At 37.0% G+C, this 27411-nt stretch overlaps 1 protein-coding gene across 1 annotated transcript; it reads right to left on the reverse strand.

The window, feature by feature from the left end:
* Nucleotides 1-1529: 1529 nt before the first annotated feature.
* LOC149842552 (uncharacterized) lies at nt 1530-26665 on the reverse strand. The gene is made up of 10 exons (XM_089999275.1): nt 26205-26665; nt 24905-26139; nt 7979-8068; nt 7558-7797; nt 7145-7366; nt 6829-7072; nt 6487-6716; nt 6310-6410; nt 5979-6083; nt 1530-1907 (listed from the first exon to the last, which is right to left on the reverse strand). Exons 1-9 carry the CDS (start codon nt 26476-26478, stop codon nt 5987-5989), a joined length of 2733 nt encoding a protein of 910 aa, XP_089855401.1. The 5' UTR covers nt 26479-26665; the 3' UTR covers nt 1530-1907; nt 5979-5986.
* Nucleotides 26666-27411: the final 746 nt, after the last annotated feature.

Genomic DNA, 27411 nt, shown 5'->3' on the forward strand with positions numbered 1-27411 from the left:
TACTTAAAAGTAATGTTGATCCTGCTTAAGCGAAAGGTAAATATTGTTGCACCCAACTTTAACTCTTTAAAAGTATAGTATCTATTTTATAGTTGTAGTAAGTTACATGGTACATGTTTTTTATCTTTTGTTTTTTTTAGGAAATGACGTTGCAATGGCATCAATTCATTGGGGAATGTTAATGATTCGATTGAGACCATGAGGGAGATTGCAAACTTTTATTATTGAAAACTTTAAACTAAACTTTTTGTTGAAGTTTAAACAATTAAACCTGAAATTTTGTTATATATAGTTTGTTAACATTATCAACTTTCTCTATTTCACATCATAAACTTGAAATTTTGTTATATATGCTTGGAAATGAAAGCATTCAGCCCCAACAATTCTTGGAAGAGCTGATGGCCTGCCCATGTTTAGAGGAGTTGAGGTTAGAAGATATTACATCTTTGCTCAAAAGTTCTCGTCTTCATAGATTCTGCATTGAAATTGAGTTTAACATTAGTTAGCAGTTGGTCTATTTCTTCTTTATTGAAGCTTTTGTAGCTCAACTATTGACACTAGTTCATATTATAAAGGTCAACCCTTGGATCAGTTAAAAATTTGGAGTTTGTAGTGTTTGCAAATGAGCTACTGCAGTCTACAGCTGCAAAGAAAATATCCACAGGTACAGATAGAATTTGCTGGTAACAGGAAATGAAAGTGGGTCGTTATCATAGCACGCCTTATATATTGGCTAAAAATGGATTTCATGTGATGGACTTTTGCTCTTATACTGTCAGATCGATCACAAGATTCACGACACGTTTAGGTTTTGAACGGTTTATCGCAAGCAATCACAATCGGATTCAATTAATTATTTATAAACAATTATGAAACAGAAATTTATTTATTGTCCATAATAATAATTATAATATAAATACACCCCAAAGATGAATATATTCACATTATACACTTACCAAAAACATCCACATTATAAAATTTTATATTTAAAAACACAAATTTCCAATGCTATTATTTAGCTTTGGACACTATTAATTCCATGGTGAGTCTCTTGAAAATCACATTAAAATATGTTGAAAATAAGGCAAAATACATTAAAAGAAAATTTCATTTATGGGACAACCTTTTAACCCTAATTTCAAATATGAGCCTCACATTTCTAAAAAAACAAATATGGGCCAAACTTTTCCTGAAAGGGTCAAACAAGGGCCTGCATTTAATGGTTGTTGGCCTGATGCCCCTGCCTGATTCTTTTTAGAAAAAGTTTGGCCCATATTTAGAATTTCAGAAACATGTATTTGGAATTAGAGGCAAAAGGTTAGCAACAAAATAGAATTTTCCCAAAATTAAACTTTGAGTTCTATGCAGTTTTCTTTCTACTTCCAAAAATTTGGACATTTATTTACATAGTATGTAATAGCTATTAATTTGATGCCATTTCACAGAAGAATTTCAAAATCGTCAATTTTTCTTTTTGCGCATTTCATTTGGACGAGAGAGAGAGAGAGAGAGAGAGAGAGAGAGAGAGAGAGAGAGAGAGAGCTATACAACACAATATATAACTCAAAGTTGCAACATATCTAAAAAGGGCTGGGGTCAACTACTTATATCCTGACGGATCAAAATTGATCCTAGCCACCAATATCTGATATAAATAAGTTAAAAGGCAAAAGGAAGAGAGAGACCGAGAGAGAGTAGAATATGAGAACAGTAAAATGTACTCAAGCTATGTGATAAACCATTAGCATGGACTAAAATGGACGACCGACCCCTTTTATAAACCACATTACGGCTTCCCCAATATACGAACTTGATGCTCAAGATTCCCGCCTCAGCACAATGTTTATGGCTGCAATCGAGATTGCCATCACCAAAATGAACTATACTACGCACCACGAGCAAATGTCCTAGCCCAAATAAACAAAAGATGATCAATTTGAAATCCTGATACATGCAAGCTTCATAAACAACTTGGAGGGAAAAATAAATAATATGGAAGCTGCATACACAACTTGGAGGGAAAAACAAATAATATGGAAGCTCCATACACAACTCAGATAAAAACAGAATAGAGAACTCAAGCTATTGTTTCTGCTCATAACAATGGCAACTAGCAGAAGATAAAATAGCTCCTAATAACTTGTGGCCTCTGCAATATGAGTACTTCAAGAAGGGTGTTGAACCTGCGTCCACAGGTGCCCACAGTGGTACTGGTACTTCACAGGGTATGGATCAGAACAATTTTGGATATGACCAGGTCCGGACCAAATCCATTAACTGTTCCATCCATTTTAAGGTGTATGAAGGGCTTTTTTTATCCATTTTCATATAGTGGTTCACACACGCACACATGCATAGGTACATGCACATAATTTTTTTTTCTCATAATAACATACATGCATATATACATATAGTCATACTCCCGTACATATACTTTTAGAAATTCCTGTCATAATCTATGCACCCGTACCCACATTCATATTCTATCTGTACCTATGTCACATAGTTCGTGGGAGTAAGTGGTGTCTTTTCCAACGAATTTCTACTGTATTCAACCAACACTCGACTATTGATTTGAGCTTTTGATGAAGTCTTCTCAGTTCTAGAGAATGTATTGAAGATCTATTAAACCAAAAAAGAAAATCATTTTGGGTCTTCCACATGAATCCTTCTCCTCTAATCATTTTTATCCAATGTCATATCCTCGGTGAGGTTCAAAGCATTCATATCCTTTCCTATCATCTCCATCCAAGTCTTATTAGGCCTACCCCGACCTCTTTTAACTAATATATTTATTCATTTCTCCATCCTTCTAACTGGAGCAACATTAGAACTTCGCCGAATATGTCCAAACCCCCGTAAACGATTCTCTCATCTTATTTTCAATGGATGCAACGCCTATCTTCTTACGTATCTCCTCGTTTTGAATCTTATCTTTTATTGTATTTCCACACATCCATTTAAGCATACGCATCTCAGCTACACTCATTTTTTGAATATGATGTCTCTTGGCAACCCAGCATTCCGTATCATATAGTAAAACGGGCCTAATTGTCATCCTATAAAACTTTTCCTTCAACCGCAATGGCATTCTACGATCGCACAACACTCCAGTTGCACTTTTTCATTTCATCCACCCAACCTTTATCCTATGATTTACATCTCCATCAATTTCTCCATACTTTTGAATGATAGATCCCAAATATTTGAAACAATCATCAACCGGTATTTCTTACTCACCAAGCTTCACTACACTCCCATCACTACTTCGTTGCTTACTAAACGACATTCCATATATTCTGTCTTATTCAACTTAAAACCTCTTGCTTCCAATGTCTGTTTTCATAATTCTAACTTAGCATTAACCCCAGCTCTAGACTCATCAATCAAAACAATATCATCAGCAAACAACATACACCGCGGCACATTTTCTTAAATTGATCTCGTACGCTCATCCATCACTATAGCAAATAGGAAAGGGCTTAATGCGTTATAGTAAAATTGGTTGTCACCCCTCCAGAAGTGTGGACATTGGTTACTACTCCTTCGTACATATATTTAATTATACTAATGTACTTGAGAGAAACACCTTTCTTCATCATTGTCCACCAGAGAACATCCCTAGGTACTCTATCGTATGCCTTCTCCAAATCAATAAAAACCATATGCAAATCTTTGTTCCTCTCTTTATATCTCTCAATAAGTTGTCTAAAAAGATGTATAGCTTCCATAGTTGATCTTCCAGGCATAAAACCAAATTGATTCTCCGATATCATGACAACCTTACTCAACCTATACTCAATCACCCCCTCCTAAAGTTTCGTAGTATGACTCATGAGTTTTATACCACGATAGTTTGTGCAATCTTGTATATCACCCTTATTCTTATATAGAGGCACCAAATTACGCTTCCTCCACTCATTAGGTATCTTATTTGTCCGTCAAATCTTGTTAAAAAGATTTGTCAACCATTCTAAACCTTTCTCACCCAAACATTTTCAAGCCTCGATAGGTATACCATCTGGGCCAACTGCCCTTCTTGATTTCATTTTCTTCAAAGCCTCTGCAATTTCTTTCTTTTGAATCTTGCGCATGAAGTCAAGATTCATCTCATGAAAAGGAATGGAGAAGTCTCCAAGATCCTGAGCATAACTTCCATTAAATAGCTTATCAAAATAATCTTTCAATCACTCATTAATCTCCTTATATTTGACTAAAACCCTTTGTGTTTCATCTTTGATACATCTAACCATACCCAGATCCCTCGATTTTCTATCTCTCATCTTTGCAAGCCTATAAATATCCTTCTCGCCCTCTTTGGTATCCAACTTGTCATAAACCTCCTTATATACCTTATCCCTCACATTTCGAACTACTTTTTTAGCTTCCTTCTTTGTTATCATATACTTCTCCAAATTCTCATTATCGCGACTCTTAGATTTCTATAACACTCTCTTTTAACCTTAATAGCTAATTTGACATCCTCGTTCCACCATGATGTATCCTTACCTAACGGTGCACCACCTTTAGACTCACCCAATACCTCCTTAGCCACATTTCTCATGCTACCTGCTATCTTATTCCATATTGATTCTGAATCCTCCTCGAGACACTAATCAGCTTCCTTAACTACTTGCTCTACAAACATTCCCTTTTTAGCTACTTTCAGTACTCACCACTTAATTCTAGGATCTATCCTATGTCCATCCCTTTTGCGGCATTTTCTAATTCTAAGATCTAAAATTAAAACTCTATGGTGTGTAGCTACACTTTCTTCTGGTATAACCTTACAATCGATGCAACAACCCCTATCTCTCTTTATAAGTAGGAAAAAATCTATCTGACTCGTATTAACCCCACTTTTAAATGTTACTAGGTGAGACTTCCTCTTCCTTAACCAAGTGTTTGCTAAGATCATATCATAGGACAAACCAAAATCTAAAATCCTTTCTCCACTTTTGTTTCTTTCTCCTATACCATAGCCTCCATGGATACTCTTAAATCCATCTCTACTAATGCCTACATGCCCATTAAGGTCACCGCCGATGAAAAGCTTTTCTCCATAAGATATCCCTTATACTACTCCATCTAAATCTTCCCAAAATTGATGCTTAATGGAATCATCTAAACCTACTTGAGGTGCATAAACACTAATAATATTAATAATATCCGTACCTAATATTAATTTAATAAGTAAAATCCTATCACCCTTCCTACGGACCTCAACTACATTATTTATAAACTCACGACTAATAACAATCCCTACTCCATTCTTATTCCTATTTATTCCTGTATATCAAATCTTATATCCCCAAGGTTCTATTACTTTTGCTTTTTCACCTACCCATTTGGTCTCTTATAGACATAAAATATTCATCTTTCTCCTACACATAACATCTACTGACTCTACCAACTTACCAGTTAAAGACCTTATGTTCCAAGTGGCTAACCCAATTTTATGGTCTTGAACTATCTTCTTTACCCTCCACCCGTCCAACAAAGTGAAGGAACCCTTGCCTATTTGACACCACACCCGAGCGTCGGTGTGACGCGTCGCTTCTGGGCGACGACCTAGCAACCCTTGCCCATTTATCACTGCCTCTGGACCTATAGAGCACAGCGCGTCGCTCAGTAAGGAACGCCCCAACGAAATTCCCCAACGAATCTCTGTAGATAATGCTATTTAATCAAAATGATAAGATTCCCCGGTAAATACACATCTCTACAATTGTTGCATCTCCTTGAGCAAGATAACAATGGCCAATATTATCCATATGAATAATCTTCCAAAAGATGTTGACCAACATAACTAACCATTTTTTGTTGTATCTATTTATTGAAAATAAAAGTAAAAAAATAGATGAAAAAAATCAGGGGAAAATAAGCATCCCCAAATAACCTCACACTTCAGTATGATCTTGAACTACTGAAAAAATAGATGAGAAAATATAAGGGAAAAGGTAGCCCCCGCAACTTACCTTCCACTTCAGTAGTATGATCTGGAACTCCCATTTCCAGTCAAGTAATGACTTCCAAAACTCTGGCTTGCACTTTCATTACTACGACCGTCTTCAGGAACAACCCTGACAAGTTTTTAATAGATTTATAAATAGTAAAGATGGCTGCATGAAGAAAATTATTGGCAAAGAAAAGCTGAAAATTTTTCAAATAACTCATGATTAGAACTTCTTGTTCCACAAATGAGAGGATGACTGAATTGAACATTTAATTTATGCTATGACTGACAGTAGCAGTTTTCAAAAAAAATTAAAAAGGAGGACCCACAGTAGCACAGGAACAAGAGCACACCTGGAATATGAGCCATATGATAAACTCCCTTGAGGTTGAACAGTTTCCATCCCTAAATCTGCCCGGCTCTTATTATGCCTTGCATATAACATCTCTTCACCCTGAACAAAACAAGTAGTTTAAGCAGTTCATCGTGAATGCATACAGTACGCCAATATGCAACTTCACCAAACTTACAACGTTAGAATAAGGTCGCTTAGATCCTGACAGAGAATGATGTTCATGCCCCATTGGCATGCTAGCCTCGTAGAGCTGGTACTGAGGACCATATGCATCTTCAGAGTATTGCCTCTGAGAAGAAAAACCAGAATATGAAGCTGGATATTCTTCACGATGACCTGACATATACCTTTCAGGGACATTGCCTTCCACATATCTGGCTCTTGATCTACTACCGTAGGGGTATGCTGCAGTCACAGTTTCAGTACACACATGGGCAGATAAGATACTGTAACCTATGTCATCTGTGAAGGTAGATAAACAGAAGCAAGAAAGTTCTGACAAGAAAAGAAAAAGTACATGGTGCCCGTCTCTCAAAATCACGCCCATGCCATGCACCAGGCCTCCCAGAAGAGGGAGGCAACTCTTTCCTGAATCCTCTCTCTCCCGTGTAGTAGTTGCCACGTCCACCATACCCAGCTGACCTTACCGGTGCATAGCTTCTTCTTGGTCCCTCATGACTTCTGCTAAATCCCCTCCGTCCACCCCTTGCTGATGGTTTTCGGTTTTGCAAGGGTTTCCGCAGAGAGGCCTTTACCATCACCTGCCAACAACCAAATATGTGTAAGAAACACATTCAATGGTACAATCAACGGATAAATCATAATCAACCTACCTTTTCATCGTCACTACTGATACCATCCTTGTTGACCCCATCTATACAAGCTAATGCTGCATCTCTAGTTGTAAAACAAACAAAGGCAAAATCCTTACGCTTGGCAGTAGGCATATCACGAGCAAGTTCAACCTTTTCAATTTCACCATACTTCTTTAGCTGCTCCTTAACATGCTCCTCATCCCAGCTAGCAGACAAACCATCCAAGAACACAGATTTCACCTGCAACATGAACTCATCTTAGCATGCCAAAATGAGTTGCATCGGAGATGTATGACCATGGCAGCTTCAACCCAATACAGCGGAAACCAATAACAATTTGTTGGATAATCTGCAGCTCCATGTACAGAATATGACCAAACTTACTAGCAAGGAACACCTCAAAACAACGTAATTAACAATAGAAGCGATACCTGAGCCATAACTTCTTCATCTGGCTGAACAGCAGATTTTGCAAAAGCAACTTCAGCAGCGGAATCAGTTCCAAAAACAACCCCCCTTTTCTGTAATTTAGTACATGCAGACACAGCATCCATATGAGTGATGAACTCCAAAAATGCATAGCCTCTATTTTTTCCCTTATTATCAGGGTCATCAATCAAATGAGCATCCACAAGGTTCTCGATGTCATAGAACTTGAGTTTTTCCACTAGCTGCAGAAAAAGAAGAGTTTCAAACAGTGCAAATCATGTGTTCATAAGAAAATGCAATGCATGTCTCATCTGCAGGTGGAACAAAATTAAAAAGAAAACAGCTTGACACATACACGTGTCCCAGCAGAGATGAATCAGATAGTAAAATAGCAAAAGCAAATGCAGAGAGAAGAAAACCTACATCAGCACTGGTCCATGTTTTGCATATGTTGCGCAGGTACAGGGTTTCATTGTCATTGTTTCTTGTTACCCCACAAACTTTACCGTTAATCTGCAAAATTTATATATCGCTTAAAAAAGAGCACCATGAATAATCAAACTGGTAAAATGACAATGCTGCACAACTATTAAACAAGTCAAAGACACTTCAAGTTTTACAAAGTAATAAGTAAATATGCCCATATTGTCCATTTTTTACAGATCACATGGTAAAGTCGAATAATAGCAAGCAGAGGACAATGGTGGATAAAGTTTCAAACAGCAACTAGTCATGAACCTATTACACAAGCCAATTTCGTTGGATCGTATTTTTCTGACATAAAAATACCATTTTTTGAGGGTTGACATTTTGGTACACTGTAGGCCATTGATTTTCCAATCCCTGGAGAACCTGTACATCTCGAAAAACAAGACCCAAGGGCCACTCTCTACTAAACTAAACATGTAGTCTGTAGATCACATCTGGAGAGTCAGATACTAAAAAAATAAAAAAATATTAGTTCTCCATTAGAGAGTTTATATAATATATATAGTGGGTAGTAGCTGCCTAACACCCAACTGGATAGATGCCAATGGACGCGATGAAAGCCTCTCTCTCCTTTAATCTCTCTCTTCTACTCTTTCGCTTATATATATGGGTGGGTGAGTCCTTTTGTAGCTGGAGAGAACGATGGGTAGTATTAGGTATTTGACGTGTGTTTTGAGAGTTATGTAGTAAGGAATTTATGTAATTCCTTTTTTGTATTTTATTTGTGTTCTTTATTAATGAAGATAGTCATTCATATTCAATGTGCTTCACCTTTGTTGTTATAGTCTTGTTCAAATGCATTATGTTTCAACACTTGGAGCTCTTTTTGGAGTGCATCCAGATCCACGCTATTTCATGAGATGGTGTCAGAGCTTGGCATCTTGGTCTTGATTTTTTGTTGATGTTTGTTCTTCTAAAGTATTTTATGTTGAAAAATTGAACATGTTTTTCAAATTAATTGAAATTAAAGTTTTCTTTTAAATCTCTTTTTAAATATATTATTGTTTTGTTGGCTCTTGTGTGAGCATGTTGATTCGAAGTATATTTTGAGTATGCTAGCACTTTTGTTTTGTCAAAGCATGTTAAAAATTATGTACTATGATTTCTTAAGGATTTTAAAATTATGATTACATGTTCTTCATGTTTCTTGCACTTTGATGAATAAATAAAATATTTTTTTAGCCTATTTGTGTATGCCTTTTTGTGGCCTTTGTTGATGTGTCCTTCAACACTTGTCGTGTTTGTCCATTTAGAGCTTTGGTGGACACTTTTGTTCTTGATTGAAGGCTCTTGATTTGTTGCATACTTGTTAATTATAAATTAATTTATTGTGCCCTTTTAGTATGCACTCTTAGTGGTTTTCATGTATCCCTAGAGGCCTTTATGATCATCTCTTAGCAAATACTTATATCATGTATCATATGCTTCTTACATTATTCTATCATCAATAAAATATTATTTTTATTGTTATGTTAACCATCTTGGGTGGATTTGGTGTGTGAGCCCTTCGTGTGGCTTGTGCATGTTCTTTTGGTGCTTTGGTGGAACTCTTTGAGTGTCCACTTTGTTGATTTGGTGAACATCTTCGAAAAACCTTATTTCCTTTCATGTTAAAACTTATTTTTAAAAAATCCTTGTTGTTGAGTCTTTAGTGACTTTATGTGTTTTTGCCCACTGATGATTTATTGACTTGGATATTTCTTTCTTTGATATTTTATGATTTTTAGGGATTTTATACTTGTCGCAAAATTTCTTGTATGACATATGTGAGTTCGTGATTAGAGAAAATTATGTATTAAACATTTATGTGAAAGATCTTCATGAATATCTACATATGTGCCTTCATTGTCTCATAGTAGATTTATGATTTAGATTAAGCTTCTTAAAACTATTATTCTTGTCTCTTTATTGGATCTTTGTGCCTTAGTGCACGTGTTCCTTGATTGGCGAATTTATGAAAGGTAATCCAAAATTTTCATCTTCTCTATGTTGGTTGCTTAAATTTGGGTATGATTCTTGTTGATTGTTTGCTTGTTCAAATTTGTTAAAAATGGTCATGAGAAATCATGTATTGCATATAATTGCATCAATTGATATATTGTTGTGCATATGATTGCACTATATTCATACTAAGCTAAGTCACACGGATTCGGCTAGGGAGGCGCCGCACCCGAGTCGACACGCCCCGACACGGGTGCTGCTTAAGACACGGTCTGGACTCGGTCAACGATGAGTCGGACTCGGTCAACGAATTGGGGCCGAGTCCGTCCTCGTTTTGAACTCGGTCAACGTTCACCGAGTCTATATTCGTTCATTTTTAAGGTGAAAAAACAAAAAAAAAATGAATTTTTATATGTTTTAAAATATATATATATATAAAGAGACCGTGCTGTGCACAGTGACTGTGTGTTGTGCACAGTGACCGTGTGTGTGCACAGTCACAGTGCAGACTGTGCAGTTTTTTTAAATATATATATATATATATATATATATATATATATATATATATATATATAGCAGGTCCTGTGTATAACTGTTTAGTTATACACTGTCGGTCCCAAGCCCGGATAAAGGAGGAGGGTTGTGGTAGGCCTGTGATAGCCAGCATAAAAACTTAGTCATACCTTATGAATATGAACCAATATGAGAATTTCGTTGGGGCGTTCCCTACTGAGCGACGCGCTGTACTCTATAGGCCCGGAGGCAGTGATAAATGAGCAAGGGTTGCTAGGTCGTCGCTCAGAAGCGACGCGTCACACCGACGCCCGGGTGTGGTGTCAAATAGGCAACGGTTCCCTCACTTTGTTGGACGGGTGGGGGTAAAGAAGTTAGTCCAAGACCATAAAATTAGGTTAGCCACTTGGTAAGTTGGTAGAGTTAGTAGATGTTATGCGTAGGAGAAAGATTGATATTGTATGTCTACAAGAGACCAAATGGGTAGGTGAGAAAGCAAAAGTGACACAACCTTGGGGATATAAGATTTGGTATACAGGAATAAATAGGAATAGGAATGGAGTAGGGATTGTTATGAGTCGTGAGTTTATAGATAATGTAGTTGAGGTCTGTAGAAAGGGTGATAGGATTTTACTTATTAAATTAGTATTAGGTACGGATATTATTAATATTATTAGTGTTTATGCACCTCAAGTAGGTTTAGATGGAGTAGTACAAGGGATATCTTATGGAGAAAGGCTTTTCATCGGCGGTGACCTTAATGGGCATTAGTAGAGATGCATTTGAGAGTATCCATGGAGGCTATGGTATAGGAGAAAAAAACAAAAGTGGAGAAAGGATTTTAGATTTTGGTTTGTCCTATGATATGATCTTAGCAAACACTTGGTTTAAGAAGAGGGAGTCTCACCTAGTAACATTTAAAAGTGGGGTTAATACGAGTCAGATAGATTTTTTCCTACTTAGAAAGAGAGATAGGGGTTGTTGCATCGATTGTAAGGTTATACCAGGAGAAAGTGTAGCTACACAACATAAAGTCTTAATTTTAGATCTTAGAATTAGACAATGCTGCAAAAGGGATAGACATCGGATAGATCCTAGAATTAAGTGGTGGACACTGAAAAGAGCTAAACAAGAAATGTTTGTAGAGCAGGTAGTTAAGGAAGCTGATTGGTGTCTCGAGGAGGATTCAGAATCAATGTGGAATAAGATAGCGGGTGGCATGAGAAAGGTGGCTAAGGAGGTATTGGGTGAGTCTAAAGGCGGTGCACCGCTAGGTAAGGATACATCGTGGTGGAACGAAGATATCAAATTAGCTATTAAGGTTAAAAGAGAGTGTTATAGAAATCTAAGTAAGAGTCGTGATAATGAGAATTTGGAGAAATATATGATAGCAAAGAAGAAAGCTAAAAAAGTAGTTCGGAACGCGAGGGAAGGTATATAAGGAGGTTTATGACAAGTTGGATACCAAAGAGGGCGAGTAGGATATTTATAGGCTTGCAAAGATGAGAGATAAGAAATCAAGGAATCTGGGTATGGTTAGATGTATCAAAGATGAAACGCAAAGGGTTTTAGTCAAAGATGAGGAGATTAAGGAGAGATGGAAAGATTATTTTGATAAGCTATTTAATGAAAGTCATGTTCAGGATCTTGGAGACTTCCTCATTCCTTTTCATGAGATGAATCGTGACTTTATGCACAAGATTCAAAAGAAAGAAATTACAGAGGCTTTGACGAAAATGAAATCAAGAAGGGCAGTTGGCTCAGATGGTATACCTATCGAGGCTTGGAAGTGCTTGGGAAAGAAAGGTTTAGAATGGTTGACAAATCTTTTTAACAAGATTTGGCGGACAAATAAGATGCCTAATGAGTGGAGGAAGAGTAATTTGGTGCCTCTATATAAGAATAAGGGTGATATACAGGATTGCACAAACTATCGTGGTATAAAACGCATGAGTCATACTATGAAACTTTGGGAGAGGGTGATTGAGTCTAGGTTGAGGAAGGTTGTCATGATATAGGAAAATCAATTTGGTTTTATGCCTGGAAGATCAACTATGGAAGCTATACATCTTTTTAGACAACTTATTGAGAGATATAGAGAGAGGAACAAAGATTTGCATATGGTTTTTATTGATTTGGAGAAGGCATACGATAGAGTACCTAGGGATGTTCTCTGATGCACAATGATGAAGAAAGGTGTTTCTCTCAAGTACATTAGTATAATTAAAGATATGTACGAAGGAGTAGTAACCAATGTCCGCACTTGTGGAGGGGTGACAACCAGTTTTCCTATAACGGTTGGGTTACATCAAGGATCTGCATTAAGCCCTTTCCTATTTGCTATAGTGATGGATGAGCGTACGAGATCAATTTAAGAAAATGTGCTGCGGTGTATGTTGTTTGCTGATGATATTGTTTTGATTGATGAGTCTAGAGCTGTGGTTAATGCTAAGTTAGAATTATGGAGACAGACATTAGAAGCAAGAGGTTTTAAGTTGAGTAAGAGTAAGACAGAATATATGAAATGTCAATTTAGTAAGCAACGAAGTAGTGATGGGAGTGTAGTGAAGCATGGTGAGCAAGAAATACCGGTGCATGATTGTTTTAAATATTTGGGATCTATCATTCAAAAGTATGGAGAAATTGATGGAGATGTAAATCATAGGATAAAGGTTGGGTGGATGAAATGGAAAAGTGCAACTGGAGTGTTGTGCGATCGTAGAATGCCATTGCGGTTGAAGGGAAAGTTTTATAGGACGACTATTAGGCCCGCTTTACTATATGGTACAGAATGTTGGGCTGCCAAGAGACATCATATTCAAAAAATAAGTGTAGCTGAGATGCGTATGTTGAGATGGATGTGTGGAAATACAATAAAAGATAAGATTCGGAAGGAGGAGATACGAAAGAAGGTGGGCGTTGCACCCATTGAAAATAAGATGAGAGAATCATTTACGGTGGTTTGGACATATTCGGCGAAGGCCCAATGATGCTCTAGTTAGAAGGATGGAGAAATGGGAAAATATATTAGTTAAAAGAGGTCGGTGTAGACCTAGGAAGACATGGATGGAGGTGATAGGAAAGGATATGAATGCTTTGAGCCTCACCTAGGACATGGCATTGGATAGAAATGATTGGAGGAGAAGGATTCTTGTGGAAGACCCAGAATGATTTTCTTTTTTGGTTCATATCACCGACACCAATTGTTTTGGGATGAAGGCGTAGTTGTTGTTGTTGTTGTATAGCGGGTCCTCGTGTCCAAAAATTTTAAAATTACGCCGCACTCGTGTCGCACACGCACCCATGTGACATAGATGCTAAGGTTTTCATTTACCTTTATTGAATTTGATTTGAAACTTATTTTTTCAAATCGGTTATTTGATATGAACTCACCTATTTAAAAATTGATTTTTGTGAGTATTTATTGTCTTCTTATGCCATTGGTTTTGTCCATCACAAAATTTTATACGATGCATCATTTTTCTTGGCCTTGTTATTCTTGAATTAGAGATGTTTGTTGGGGTGAGTTGTGTGCACATCATTTTATGTCAGTTTAGATTGTCAACTTATGGTTTGGCTCTAATTGACGGTTGTCTGATTTCTGGATCTCTGAGTGTGTTGTATCACTCATTTGTTTTTTGTCATTGTTATTATTATGGATGCATATAATTCTGTTTATCTTTTTTTAAAACCACGGTGTTTCGAAAGATTGTTAAAATTGATATTTTTATTGTAACATTAGTATGTTTTCATTACAAGCTTTCTTACCTCGAGGGTCTTCTCCTTGCTATGTCTCTTATCTAAAGGTCATTATACGTAGACAAGATATATTTGTCCACACCTTCGTGTGTATGCGTTTAGCCTATCGTTGGCATTGTGATTATACTCTTGATCTAGTCGTCGATACACTTGTTTTTTTAATATCATTATATGTAGACAAGATATGTTTATTCACACCTTCATGTATGTTTTTAGCTCATTGTCGGCATTATGATTATGCTCTTGTTCTAGTCATTGATACACATATTTTGAGTGTCATTAAATATAGACAAGAGATGTTTATACCACAGTTACCGGAAGCGTCTAGGTAGGCGGGGAAGCCGAAGCGCACTTCGGAAGCGTGAAACGTCGTGCTTCCGAAACACGCGGGAAGCGCCATTTTTAAATGGGAAGCATGCTTACCTTTAATGGGAAGTGCGCTTCCCATCTCGTTTCCCCCACGCTTCCCCCATTTTTCAATTTTTTTGTATTTTTTATTTATTTTTTTCGCTTCCTCCTTACTTTCCCCTCGCTTCCTAGGTCGCTTCCTAGGTCGCTTCCAAGACGATTCCCGATTCGCACCTAAGTGACCCCACGCTTCCCGCTTCCTAAAATTTTGAAAGTGCCTCGCTTCCCGCTCCTACTTCCTCAACTGGCAACCATGGTTTATACACACCTTCATGTGTGTCTTTAGCCCTTTGGTAGCATTATGCTTATACTCTTGTTCTAGTCGTTGATAAACTTGATTTTTAAGGATTTGAGGTCTAGTGAGGTGATTGTGTGTGATGGTCAAACTAGTGTTTTAATTTGCAAAATTCATTCATTATGATTTATGAGATTTTTTAATCTCTTCGTAATTTTTTTAAACTCATTTGCTCTTTTATGAGAAATAGTTGAAATATTTTCATGTTTCTTTCATTATGCTATAGTTGCCTGAGTTATTTCATGATTGATTGTCTTGCATAATTTGCATAAGTTTATGCTTTTCCTAAACATATATATATATATATTTTTTTTTTTACTTACATGTATTACCCTTTGTTGCTCTTCATATTGTCCATAGTGGATTTGTGCTTATGCACTTTTGTGTTTGCATTGTGCCTTTGTATTGTCCACACTTGGACTTGTATATGCTTTTGCACTTTGTTTTTTAATTTTGCATACTTTATTACATGCTTTTCTAAGCATTTCACCCATAGTGGCTATTGTGTGCATCTCTTTGCTCTTGAGATTATTCTCACTTTGTATTACTTTTTGGTAAAACTAGTGCTTGTGCACTCCTATTGTATTTGTGTGAGATATCTTTTTTGTATTTTCACCTATTTCTAAGCATGTGCTTTTGAAAGATTTTTATTGTTATCTCTTAAAATTGGTCCATACGTAACCTTTTTAGTTGCATGACTGATATTGCTTCCAAAAATGTAATTTATCTTTGTGGATTTGACTTCTATTAATTAAATGGAAATCATTTCTTGTATCTTCCGCTGTATAAAAATGTTTTGGAATTTGAACTCTTTTGTGAGTTATTTCTTCAAGGTCATTAATAATTTATAAATCTACCTTTGAAAAAAAATTATGTTATCTAAAAACTAATGATTTTTTCTAAAAATTAATGATTTTTTCTAAAAAATGGTAAATTGTCTTATTAACATTTCCTATATATTGTATTTTTGCATGGTTGGCCATCCTCTCTCCATAATATATATACGTATGTAGAACTATTTCTTATTAGATTGCTCTTGTTTTGCTCTATTTTTCAGGTTTTTCTTAAGAAATGATGATATTGAAGATCCTAAATATTCTTTGTATATTGGAACATATGATTGCCCCCTTTTAAAGAAGCACCAAATGAAAGAATGTGATGAAGAATTTGTTAAGTAATGGGTTTTTTCTTATTGTAATTACAAACTTATAGTGAGGCACGATGAATGTACTCTTATATGTATATACATATGTACATATATTAATATATATAATAAATATCCTCATATATATTATTTACAGTATGTATATATTTATAATATATATTTATATATATATAATATATAATGATATATATTGTATATTTGGTTAACCTTGGTTGTCTAGGATTGGGCCTTAGTCAACCTTGGTTGACTATGTCTAGCTGTTGGAGGCTAGTCCAACGGTCGTTGGACTAGCTTCCATCAGCTAGAAAGCCTCTCTCTCCTCCTTTAATCTCTCCCTCTTCTACTCTTTTGCTTATATATATGGGTGGGTGAATCCTTTTGTAACTTGAGAGAGTGATGAGTAGTATTAGGTATTTCATGTGTTTTGAGAATTACGTAGTGAGGAATTTATGTAATTTTATTTTTGTATTTTATTTGTGTTCTTTATTAATGAAGATATTCATTCATATTCAATGTACTTCACCTTTGTTGTTATGGTCTTGTTCAAATGCATTATGTTTCAACACTTGGAGATCTTTTTAGAGTGCATCGGGATTCGTGCTATTTCATGACAGGGGGTTATAAAAAGAGGTTGTAACTCTATATAGAAGAAATAGAGAAATAGGACTTGTAAAACCAATCGAGATGATGATGATGCAGCTTCATTTAGATATATCCCATTACTAAAAAACTATCTTTCTATTTTTTTCTTAATTCTTTATATTTTTTTAAACGAATGCAAGCCTTTATTAGATTAAAATGAAGGAACTACTTGAAGGGTTAAAAATAAGTACAACAATAAGAGGAAGATAAAAAGAGGACAATCCCCAAAAGGAACACAAGCACAGCCTACTTTATGATCAATGAAACTTCATCTTTATTTTCAAAACTTGCAGATTAACATGACAGAAGTTTGAGTGGTGATAAAACATGTTTTAATAATCCTCCATCATCTTAGGTAATTTCAGCTTCCTCCCTATGGTGCTAACCTTATTTTATCTCTATCCCCACAAAAGTTGTCTTTTTCAGTTAGTTTCATTTGTTCCCCTAGTCAAATATCTTTCATTCTATAATCTAATCCTAGTCTCATCCGCTTCTTTAAACACAACAAACAAGTTTCTTGGACCTACAAAGGCTGCTTATGAAAATATATTTTTCCATTATCCTATCCTTTGACTTCGCACAAACTTCACTTGGTTAAATATTGTGTACGAATAATCTCATATTAAAAAACCCTTTCATAACAGAATTAACTTCTCATAAAATGTTAAATAAAAACACATTGGTAAAATAGTTTATCAACTTTTCGATTAAAAATTGTAATGCTTCTCATAAGAATATGAAGGGTTGTAATATTTCTCACAATATATCTTCATATATTTATCTAAGCCAAAATAAATATTTAACATTCAATCCTAATTTCATTGCCAATTACAGTGGTTAGAGAACATCGGATTGTAAGCAATGACGGATCCTCCAAAGTCAACATGAATTTATCACTAAAGTTGAAAAAATCGGGTCATTGGGTGAAAACATATCATTTTTTTTGTTTTTGAAGTACAATGATTGATATTAAAAACCTTTTCATATCACAATGAACTTCCCATAAAATGTTTAAAAGCAAAAAGCACCGGTGTTCCTTGGTGCAGCTAGATGGAATCTTTCCTTACCTTGTCATCTTACCATTTATAAGTAGTTTGGACCAAGGTTGTTTGTATTGTATTACGATCCAGTATAGTATGTATCGTTACTATGGGAAATAACGATATGATACACAATTGTATCATGATACGAGTGTGTATTATATCTGTATCATACGATATAGCCATGTATCGTACTATATTGTACGATACACCTTCGGTGCACTTTAAAAAAAGAAATACATATTGAGAGTCTACCACCTCATCTGTGTAGAGGCCATTAGAGGGGTATTCACGCGCCCTACGAGTCGTGAGTATGATTTGGAGGCCAATTCATGTACAAGGAAGAGGGTTTTTGCAGTTTGCTCAAGCAAGAGTGTATTTTAACCATTTTTCTACTCAAGGAAGTGGGTTAAGGCAAAAAAACTTCTTTATTTCATTTGTTTATGATTGAAGTTGAAGGGTAAGCTCATTTCTTTTTCTTTTTATGTTTTTAGAAGATATTACTTTACTTTTAGTTTTTGTTTGCCCTTAATCTCATTTTTTGTGCCCTTAGAACTCAAAATTTGTCTCTAAGTTTGTTACTGAGTATTGTTTTACATCTTTGTAGTGATTAGATTTAGTAATCTGTGCTCTAGGAAGTCGATGGAGGGTGAAGGTCTTGGAGGATGCCTCTCAAAAGATCCTACATTAAAATATTGTACACCAATTGACTTGAATATGTGTTTGAAAACAATATTGATGTGTAACTTTTGTGGTTTTGTAATGCATGAAGAATTGTATAGATTTAAATGTCATGTTGTGGGGCATAGCAACTCCACCGTGAAATTATGTGCACATCGCATTCTTACTGATATTCATGTTGAACCTCTTACTAGTCTTATAGAAGATGATAAAAGAAAAACACGAGTACATGCAGCATTTGACAGAAAGCATTTGCCAGAGATGGTACCTGATTCAGAAGATAAAGATGACACATCATCGTCTCAACTCTCAAGCCATTGAACGATGCAATAAACAAAAAACAAAGGAAATCATTGAGATGATGTTTAATACCGAAGATGACTTTTATTCTATCACAAATACATGCAGGTACAAGTGCGATTGCGAGAGCGACAATGCGACACTTTCAAAAAACTTGGGTGTAGGGGTGCGGGAGGGTGTATATATATATCAGTGTTGTGAAAAGCGTTGAGGCCTAGCGAAGCACTCCACCAAAATCTGAGGCGAGGCATAAGCCTCAAAAATTTTTTTTGGAAACTTAAAAAGGGCTATAAAAAATATCTAAAATTATAAATAAATAAAAAATATCTTTTGATTTTTTTTCTTCCTCAACTGAATGTAGCAAGTTATGCATGGCTTGCCAAATCAATTCAATGACGGGCAAGTTTTAAATCTTTTTTTCTGTCACCACAATAACATGCTCAACTGACTACTAAGAGATAAAAACCATTAAGAATTGATTTAGGATGATGACCAGCCAGTAGACCCACTAAGTTTTTTTTTGTTATGAGAAGCACCCTTGACAAAATGGTCTGGACCAAAGGTCCGCCGTAGTAAATCAAAAGAAAACAAATCCTAATTTAAGTAATTTAAGCTAATAAACTAGAATAAATCAAACAAAAAATAATTAATGTTAAAACCTAAGAGGAAGCTGCAGTAACAAAGTCTCATAATCAACACTCAAAAGAAGTAGGGTATTTATCCCACACCTTAAAGAAACCTAAAAAGATGACCGGCAGACCACAATCTGTATAGGAGATTTTGGACAGAGGGTTGTAGTTCATTCATCCTTTGTAAATCAAAGATGAAAAACCTATTTTGTGAACCAATGCTTTGTCCAAAAGATAGAAAGATAAGTCGAAGAAGAAACAGAAAATACAAACTGAGAACAAGAATGGGGAAAAAGTGAAACTTACCCAAAATGTACAAACTGTGTGTTTCAAATGAACGAACTTGTCTCCTCCTTTCTCTCCAGCAACAAACCCTAATACACCCAAATGAATTTTTGGCCCCCGAACTCATCTCTTTGGCTCTCCGTTTTTTTCAAAAAATAAAAGGGTCCCCAACTGCGTGTTTCTCAGAAAATATAACATTAGGGTCGGTGGCCCTGTTATTTAAAACCTAATTTTTTTGAGGGGTGCCTCGCCCTGAGGCGTGCACCTCAAGGCGTATGAGGCGCACGCCTTGGGGCATTTGCGCTTTATACCTGCGCCTCAAGGCACAAATGCCCTCACCGTGAGGCGAGGCGCGCTTTTAATAACACTGATATATATACAAAATCTTGGACAGACCTAGATTTGTATACTCAAACTGATTCATACCTGGGTTTACTTTGACTCGGGTCTAAATCAGACTAAGTCAAAGCAAACCCATCAGACTCAGGTTCAATTCAGACCTAGGATTGCTTTGACAAAAGACTGAGTCTAACTTGGATCAAAATAGGTTCAAGTCTGATTCAGATCTGGGTTGCTTTGACCCAAGTCTGAATTGGATTTGAGTCTAAATAAATCCAGGTCAATCAGATATGGATCAGACCTGAGTCTGACCCAGTTAACACCTGGTTGATTGCTTGCGCCAGGTGTTGTAAAACTATAAAAAATAAAAAATGGAAAAAAGGAGAGAGAAAAAGGAGAAAAGAAGAGAACGAGAGAGAGAGAGAGACCCAACGTGGATGCAACAGAGGAGGAGATGGAGGAGAAGGTGGAAAAGGAAGAGAAGCAGAAGGGAGCAGGAGAGGAGGGCCCCACCATTCAGGTGCATACCTCTCTCTCTCCCTCTCTCTCTCTCTCTTCTCTTTCTGAGTTGGGCCTCGGGCTGGCCCAGGTCAGCCCGGCCTGTGGCAGGTTGGGTCGGGCAGGCCCGATGCTCACCCCTAGTTGAGATATTATAATGCCCTTGAAGGATCTCAACCAAGGTTGCCAAACTAAGAAGCGGATGCAGGAAATGATACGAGAAGCAGAAGCAAGAAGCGAGGCATTTTAAAATTCATGGGAAGCGAGAACCGAAGTATCAATTTGAAAGCGAAACAGGAATAAAAAAGGAAGCAATATGAGAACTGAATACAAATCGAAACAAGAAACAAATAAAAACTAAAATGAAATTGATTATTCTTATATTTCATGATTTTTCAATAAAAGAATTAAATTTTTGTTAAAATCTAGCAATGATGGTTACCAATTTAGTGAAAGCACATGGGAAGAGAGTGGAAGCGTAAGAAGAAGCACATGGAAAATATGAAAAGAAACGTGAGAAAAGCAAATAGGAAGCATGGACAATGTGTGTGGATAGCACATAACCATGGGGAAATCGAGATTCTCATGGAGTTTCAGAAGCGAGGAGTATCGTGCTTTGAAAACAAGTTTCTAGGAAGCGTGTTTCCCACCTACCTAAGAAGCTTCCGGTAACTTTAATCTCAACATCTAAAACCCAAGAAAATACCTCAACAATCCAAAGTCTTTTACACCAAATACTTGATGCGAATAATTCTTTAGGGTGTGTCTGAATGTCAATAAAAAAAGTCATTGGGGATAAAAAACACCAAAAAGTGGTGAGCACCATGTATGCATTCAAACACAGTGAAAAATACTCACTTTTTTGCATTGCAAGGGGGTTTCTCCATGGTTTTTGAGGAGAAAAAGTTGTTGGGGTACCCCAGCGACTTTTCTTCATGATAATGTTTACCTCTGGTGGTTATTTTTTACTGCCATTCAAATACACCCTTAGTTTTGCAATGTCTTCCTTTTCATCTCCAATGACAATGATATCATATCATTTATTACATATAAAGTGATTGTATTCCTTCTTCACAAAAAGTGTATGGTCAAAGGCACATATTTTGAACCCAAACTCTACAATTGCTTGACTGAACCTTTCAAAACAAGCCCATAAAGTTTGCTTCGTCCGTATATAGCCTTTCTTTTAGCTTGCACACCAGATGTCTTGATTGCAACTCAGAACTGGGAGCCATATTCCTCTTCTTGTGAGCAATAAAGCAAGCAAAAGTGCCTTGGTAGTCTATACCACAGGTTTGTATATGCCTTTTCGCAACTTATCTTTCCTTGTGTCTTTCTATGGAACCATCCAACTTGAACTCCAAAGTGTAGACTCATTGTCACCCTACAATATTAAAATCCCCATTTTGGCTTTTTCTAGTGCCTTCATCTCACTCATTGTGGCCCTCCATCATGGTACTAGCATGGTGTCTTCTACATGCTTCGGAATAAAGATAGAGCCACAATTGGCTACAAAGAGTTGATAAGTCTTTGATAATCTATGCAAGAAACAAAGCTACAAACAAGATGTGTGGGGAAAACTTTTCTATCTTGACAAATAGCTAATAGGAAGATCAAAGTTGTGAAGGGACTTAACAAACTTTGAAGCACTTTATAGAAGTAGTAGTATGCCAGACACTTGAATTCAATGTCTCTTCGAGCATGGACATAGAATGCATGAAAATATTTTGCTCTCTTCTCAAGTATATCATTGCAACCATAGGCTTAGAATCACTAGATGGTGTATGGTAAAACTCATTAGACTATCCAAAGAAACTCTAGGCAAACAAAAAGTAGATGAACTCTTCACATCAAATAGATCTCTCTCACTCTCATCACCATGATAATGAGATACTCTCAAATAATGTTTCCTCTACAAAAACAACCTTCCTCTTTGATATAGGACCAGAATACTCATATTTCTTTTAAACTGGTGACTAGCCTATGAAGATATATCATCTAGCTCTAGGGCTAAGTTTGTCTCTTTGTGAACTAAGTAAAGAACTAGGTAAATGTACCTAACAGATAGGTCAAAAAACTCTAGGTGTGACATGGAATCAATGATTAAGGGTTCACGACAAAGACTTCCATTCAAGAACATCTGATGGCATCTATTAATTAGATAAGCTGCAGCAAGTATAACTTCTGACCAAAATCCTTTAGGAAAATTCATCTCAAAAACTAAGACTCGAGACACTTCTAGCAAATGCCTATTATTTCTATTCAGCAGCACCGTTCTAAGTAAGGGTGTAAGGACATTGTTAGAATAGATATAGTTCACAAATAAGGGGTTTTTCTAAATTAAGTTAAAACACATTCACTAATTACATGTTCGAAATATTTAACATTATTATGGCCTATTTGTTTAACTCTAATCAGGGTTTAATATAAATAAGATTATGCATGTGCTGCCACTCATATTGAAGATTGATTAGGGGTTGACTTCTCATTGATTTTATCTCTCTTCCACCTCACGATTAACCACGATATTAGAGCCGGTGGTCTTCTCCAATAAGATTAAGTGCAGGTGATCATATTCCCCTTCTTAATCCCAACTTCTATTTAATCCCCTTTGTCTTCCCCCTCTTTTATTTCTTCTTCTTCAACATCTCTTCTTTCTTCAATATCCATTCTTTGTGTTTGGACCCAAAACAGATCAGTTCTGAATTTGTAGCATCTAAGTCCAATCTCGCTTTCTGATCAGAATATGATAAGTTTTTCCTCATTCAGACATGAATCCTGGTAGATTTAAGGGGTATTTTCCAAGCAAGTTTCACTAGTACTAGATGGGACTTGTGTAACCAGATCAGTCTGGAGCCAAACTTGTCAAGGCCAGCTCAAGATACAGCTTACTTTATGAGGCCGAGGAGTCTTCAACTCATCTTTTTGGTATTGAAGTTTCTTCCAGTGACTGTTCAAGTTAGTGTGGACAGACTTGCAGGTTAGGATTCTGGTTGAGCCTTGCATTAGAGACTGCATCCCTAATCCCTCATGAAAAGCAGAAGATGAAGATTGATTTGGAAATGGTGGCTGACGACAGCTGGGTGGTATATTTGGCCTGAAAGAAATAGTAGGATCTTCAATGGGAAATGCTCCAAACTTATTGCTATTCACAGGCATCTTCAATCAGACCTGGTTCTTTGTGTCTCTATGAGGTGGCCTGATTCTAATGTGCAACAGATTGGCCCAAATCTTTATGGGCCTTCTAAATTATGTCTGTAACCAGTGACTCCTCAGCATATTTTTTTTGTTTATTCAACGATATCCTTTTTCATCTCTTTTCTAAATAAAAAAAATAACTCTAAAATGGGCTTCATCCAATTATGGTTGATATGTGCAACCAAGCAGACCCTAGAGCTTTAAACAAATCAGGACTGATAGACATGATGTCAAATAAGTACATGAGATACTACATGGACAAGAAGAACACCAGTAATCAGCAAACAAATTAGAAAACAAACAAAACCATGACAAAAAAAGAAGAATACGACAAATCAGTAGTTGATAGCAGCATTCCCTACCAACCTTGTTCCTCGAACCAGAACCATAATTGTAACACTGATAAACAAGGCCTAGGCGATCCTGATATATAATTATAGGAGTGGACTAGGGAAAGACTAAATAACCGCCCTTTTTCTTATTTCAGATAGCCTTCCTTTTTAACGTGCATTTTTCTTGTTGTCTCCTTTTTAGAGAGTATAAATATGTGCAGGTGTGTGTGTGTGTGTGTGTGTGTTCAAGACAAAGTAACTTAAGTAATAAGTACACATGATAATCTCACTTAATTATAAGATTGCAAACTAGCAACAAATAACTGAAAAAAAGAACTGACACCAAATCTTAACCGTGTGCTTAAAATTAGAGGCGGTTGGCAAAAGTGATAGATGAGGCCTAGGCAATCTTTGTCCCCAGCTGTAGGTGAACAATAGGAAAATCTTAGCAACCACCAATTTAACATGCATTTTTTTCCTTTTCCTTCTTAAAACTAAGAATAACATAACTAAGTGATTTAAAGTTATTCATTGAGTGGACATCAAAGCTAAAGGTCAACCACCGCCATTTGTGCTCGTGGAAGAAAAGAAAAAGGGTAGCAATTCAGGTAACATGGTCCCTAAAGAATTGAGAAATTTTCATGATGATCCCAGAAAACCTAAATCCAAAATGATATGAGCAAGATACAACAGAAAATGTCATACTAATGCACTTAATGAAGAGGAACAGAAATGGGAATTTGAAAGCAAAGAACAACATAAAAGTTAACCAATACTCTGAAACCAAATGCAACATATCGCATAGCATAAAACACAGAATGAAGGAAAGAGAAACCTTAGGTGACTTGAGTTCATTTGCTGCCCTTTTGGCTTGCTCGACAGTAGCAAACCTCAGGAAAGCAAACCCCTTGTTCTTTTGGGACTCAGATTTCTTCACCAACCGGACCTCGACCACCTCCCCGACATCAGAAAACACCTTCCTCAAGTCATCCTCAACCACATCCTTGTCGAGTCCTCCGATAAATATTTCATACTCTTTCTGCTTCTTCCTCTCCTCAATCGGCACTGGGACTTCACCAACCTCTCTCACCTCTTCCTCTTCCTCTTCCTCTTCCCCTTCTTCTCCTCCTGCCTCACCATCACCTGCTTCCACTCCTCCTCCTTCTCCAGTTCCACCTTCTCCTTGAGCCTCTACTTCTCCATTTCCAGCTTCCCTTTGAACCTCTTCATCTCCACCTTCACCTTGAACCTCTGGTTCTTCATTCCCACCTTCTCCTTGAACCTCTGCTGCTTCATTCCCATCTTCTTCTTGAACCTCTATTTCTTCATTTCCACCTTCTCCTTGAACCTCTGCTTCTTCACTCCCATCTTCTTCTTGAACCTCTATTTCTTCATTCCCACCTTCACCTTGAACATCTGGTTCTTCATTCCCACCTTCTCCGTGAACCTCTGCTGATTCATTCACATCTTCTTCTAGAACCTCTATTTCTTCATTCCCACCTTCTTCTTGAACCTCTGCTTCTTCATTCTCATCTTCTTCTTGAACCTCTATTTCTTCATTCCCACCTTCTCCTTGAACCTCTGCCTCTTCATTCCCATCTTCTTCTTGAACCTCTATTTCTTCATTCCCACTTTCTTCTTTATTCTCTATTTCTCCATTCTCACCTTCTCCTTGAACCTCTGCTTCTTCGTTCCCACCTTCTTCTTGAACCTCTATTTCCCCATTCCCACCTTCGCTTTGAACCTCTTCTTCTCGATTCTCACTTTCGGATTGAATCTCTTCTTCCCCATTCCCATCTCCTCCTCGCGCTTCAACTTCCCCATTCTCTCCTATTCCTTGTCCTTCCACTTGCTCTGATTCTTCTCCAATCCTTCCTTTTCCTTGTCCTCTTTCTTCCGCAAGGTTTACCTCCTGATTTACGCTTTCCCGGCAATCACCAGCCTCATTTCCTTCAATCAAAATCTCCGTCCTTGTTTCTATAAGCACAGTTTCAATAACGACATCTTGGGCAGCTTCGACGGATTCCGACTGGGGCTTATCCACCTCCATCGGCTCCGTCTCCCCCCCGCCTGTCAGAAAACGAAGAAGATCATCAGCGAAAGAGAGAGAGAGAGAGAGAGAGAGAGAGATCCACCATCTTGGGTTAGGGCCTGGGGGGCATCTTCAGAGTGCTTAGGCTGCTGCTGCGCTTCGGCTGCTTGCTCGACCGGAGCCGCCGATACTGGCGGTGTTGGTGGCGGCTGTTGGTTCTGGTTGTCCTCACTCTCCTCGGAGGGAGGAAGGATCTTGGGGGATTCTTCCTCCGCCGGTGCGGCGGACGGTGGCGTTGGTTGCAGTCGGGGGGAGGATCTGGTGGAGGCTCTGGTGGATCTCGGGGTGGTGCCGGCTGACTTCCTCTTAGGCGGCATGCTGCTGCGCCGGTCAATGCAGGGAAGGAAGGAGGGGGCACCGAACGACCAAATCGAAGTGTGTGTTTTTGCTTTTTGTTAGGAGCTGCTTGTGCAGTTGTGATTGCTAAGAGATAGAAAAGGGCAGAGAGAGAGAGAGAGAGAGCACCGCAAACCACTCAGGGTCTCTCTTTATGTACAGTAATATGAATACGGGGATTTTAGGAGGGGCCTCCCTCTAGATCATTTTATATATAGGTTTATGCATGGATATGCTCATTGTCCAAAGAACCGGGTCTGACCCTGATCCAACTCTAATTTGGTGATATGATTAACATGGTTATCATAAACAACAACAACCGTGTCACATGCCTTCTCAAAAAAAATTGTCACATGGACACGCTATTTTTAGTCCAAAACTAATGACACGTGCAAATAATATTTTATTATTTTTAGTTATTTTTACTAAGTTTATAATATTTTAATAATTGTTATTTTTAGATATAAAAAATATCAAAAGTCAATTAATGAAACTGTATCTCCCTACGTTTTTGTTTTGAAAATTTTTCGAAACTTGCCTCCCAAACTTGTATCAAGTTGCAGTTAGTGTTGGAGTCTTTGTAACAAAGATCATCATTCTTATAATAATAATAATAATAATATTATTATTATTATTAGTTTTTTTTAGCAAATCGGTCCCCACCTTATCGGGTTTTGCAAATTGATCCCTGCCTTTTGATTAACCTTTGCAAATTCCTCAATGAGAACTATTTTGCAAAAACACCCATAAGGCATGAACTGATTTGCAAAGAGATTATTATGCCGGAGAAATTCAAGTTGTAAAGAGCATATTATCTTTTGGGTTGTTGCTGAGAAAGGATTCTTTGGAACGAAATCCCCTGAAAATTGAATGTCGCTTGCACTCTCTTTGCTTTGTGATCTTGGTTGACTTTG

This window comes from Nuphar pumila, chromosome 3 (assembly GCF_984573655.1).
Source record: "Nuphar pumila chromosome 3, dmNupPumi1.hap1.1, whole genome shotgun sequence".
Lineage (NCBI taxonomy): Eukaryota > Viridiplantae > Streptophyta > Magnoliopsida > Nymphaeales > Nymphaeaceae > Nuphar > Nuphar pumila.

Bases quoted from the DNA above. Each gene is read 5' to 3' on its own strand.
- LOC149842552 (XM_089999275.1), bottom strand. From the start codon at position 26,478: ATGCCGCCTAAGAGGAAGTCAGCCGGCACCACCCCGAGATCCACCAGA. The intron at 7,798-7,978 runs GTAGGTTTTCTT...CTTTTTCTGCAG, and splicing joins AAACATGGACCAGTGCTGAT to CTAGTGGAAAAACTCAAGTT. The intron at 6,717-6,828 runs GTACTTTTTCTT...CTGTGACTGCAG, and splicing joins TTTTGAGAGACGGGCACCAT to CATACCCCTACGGTAGTAGA.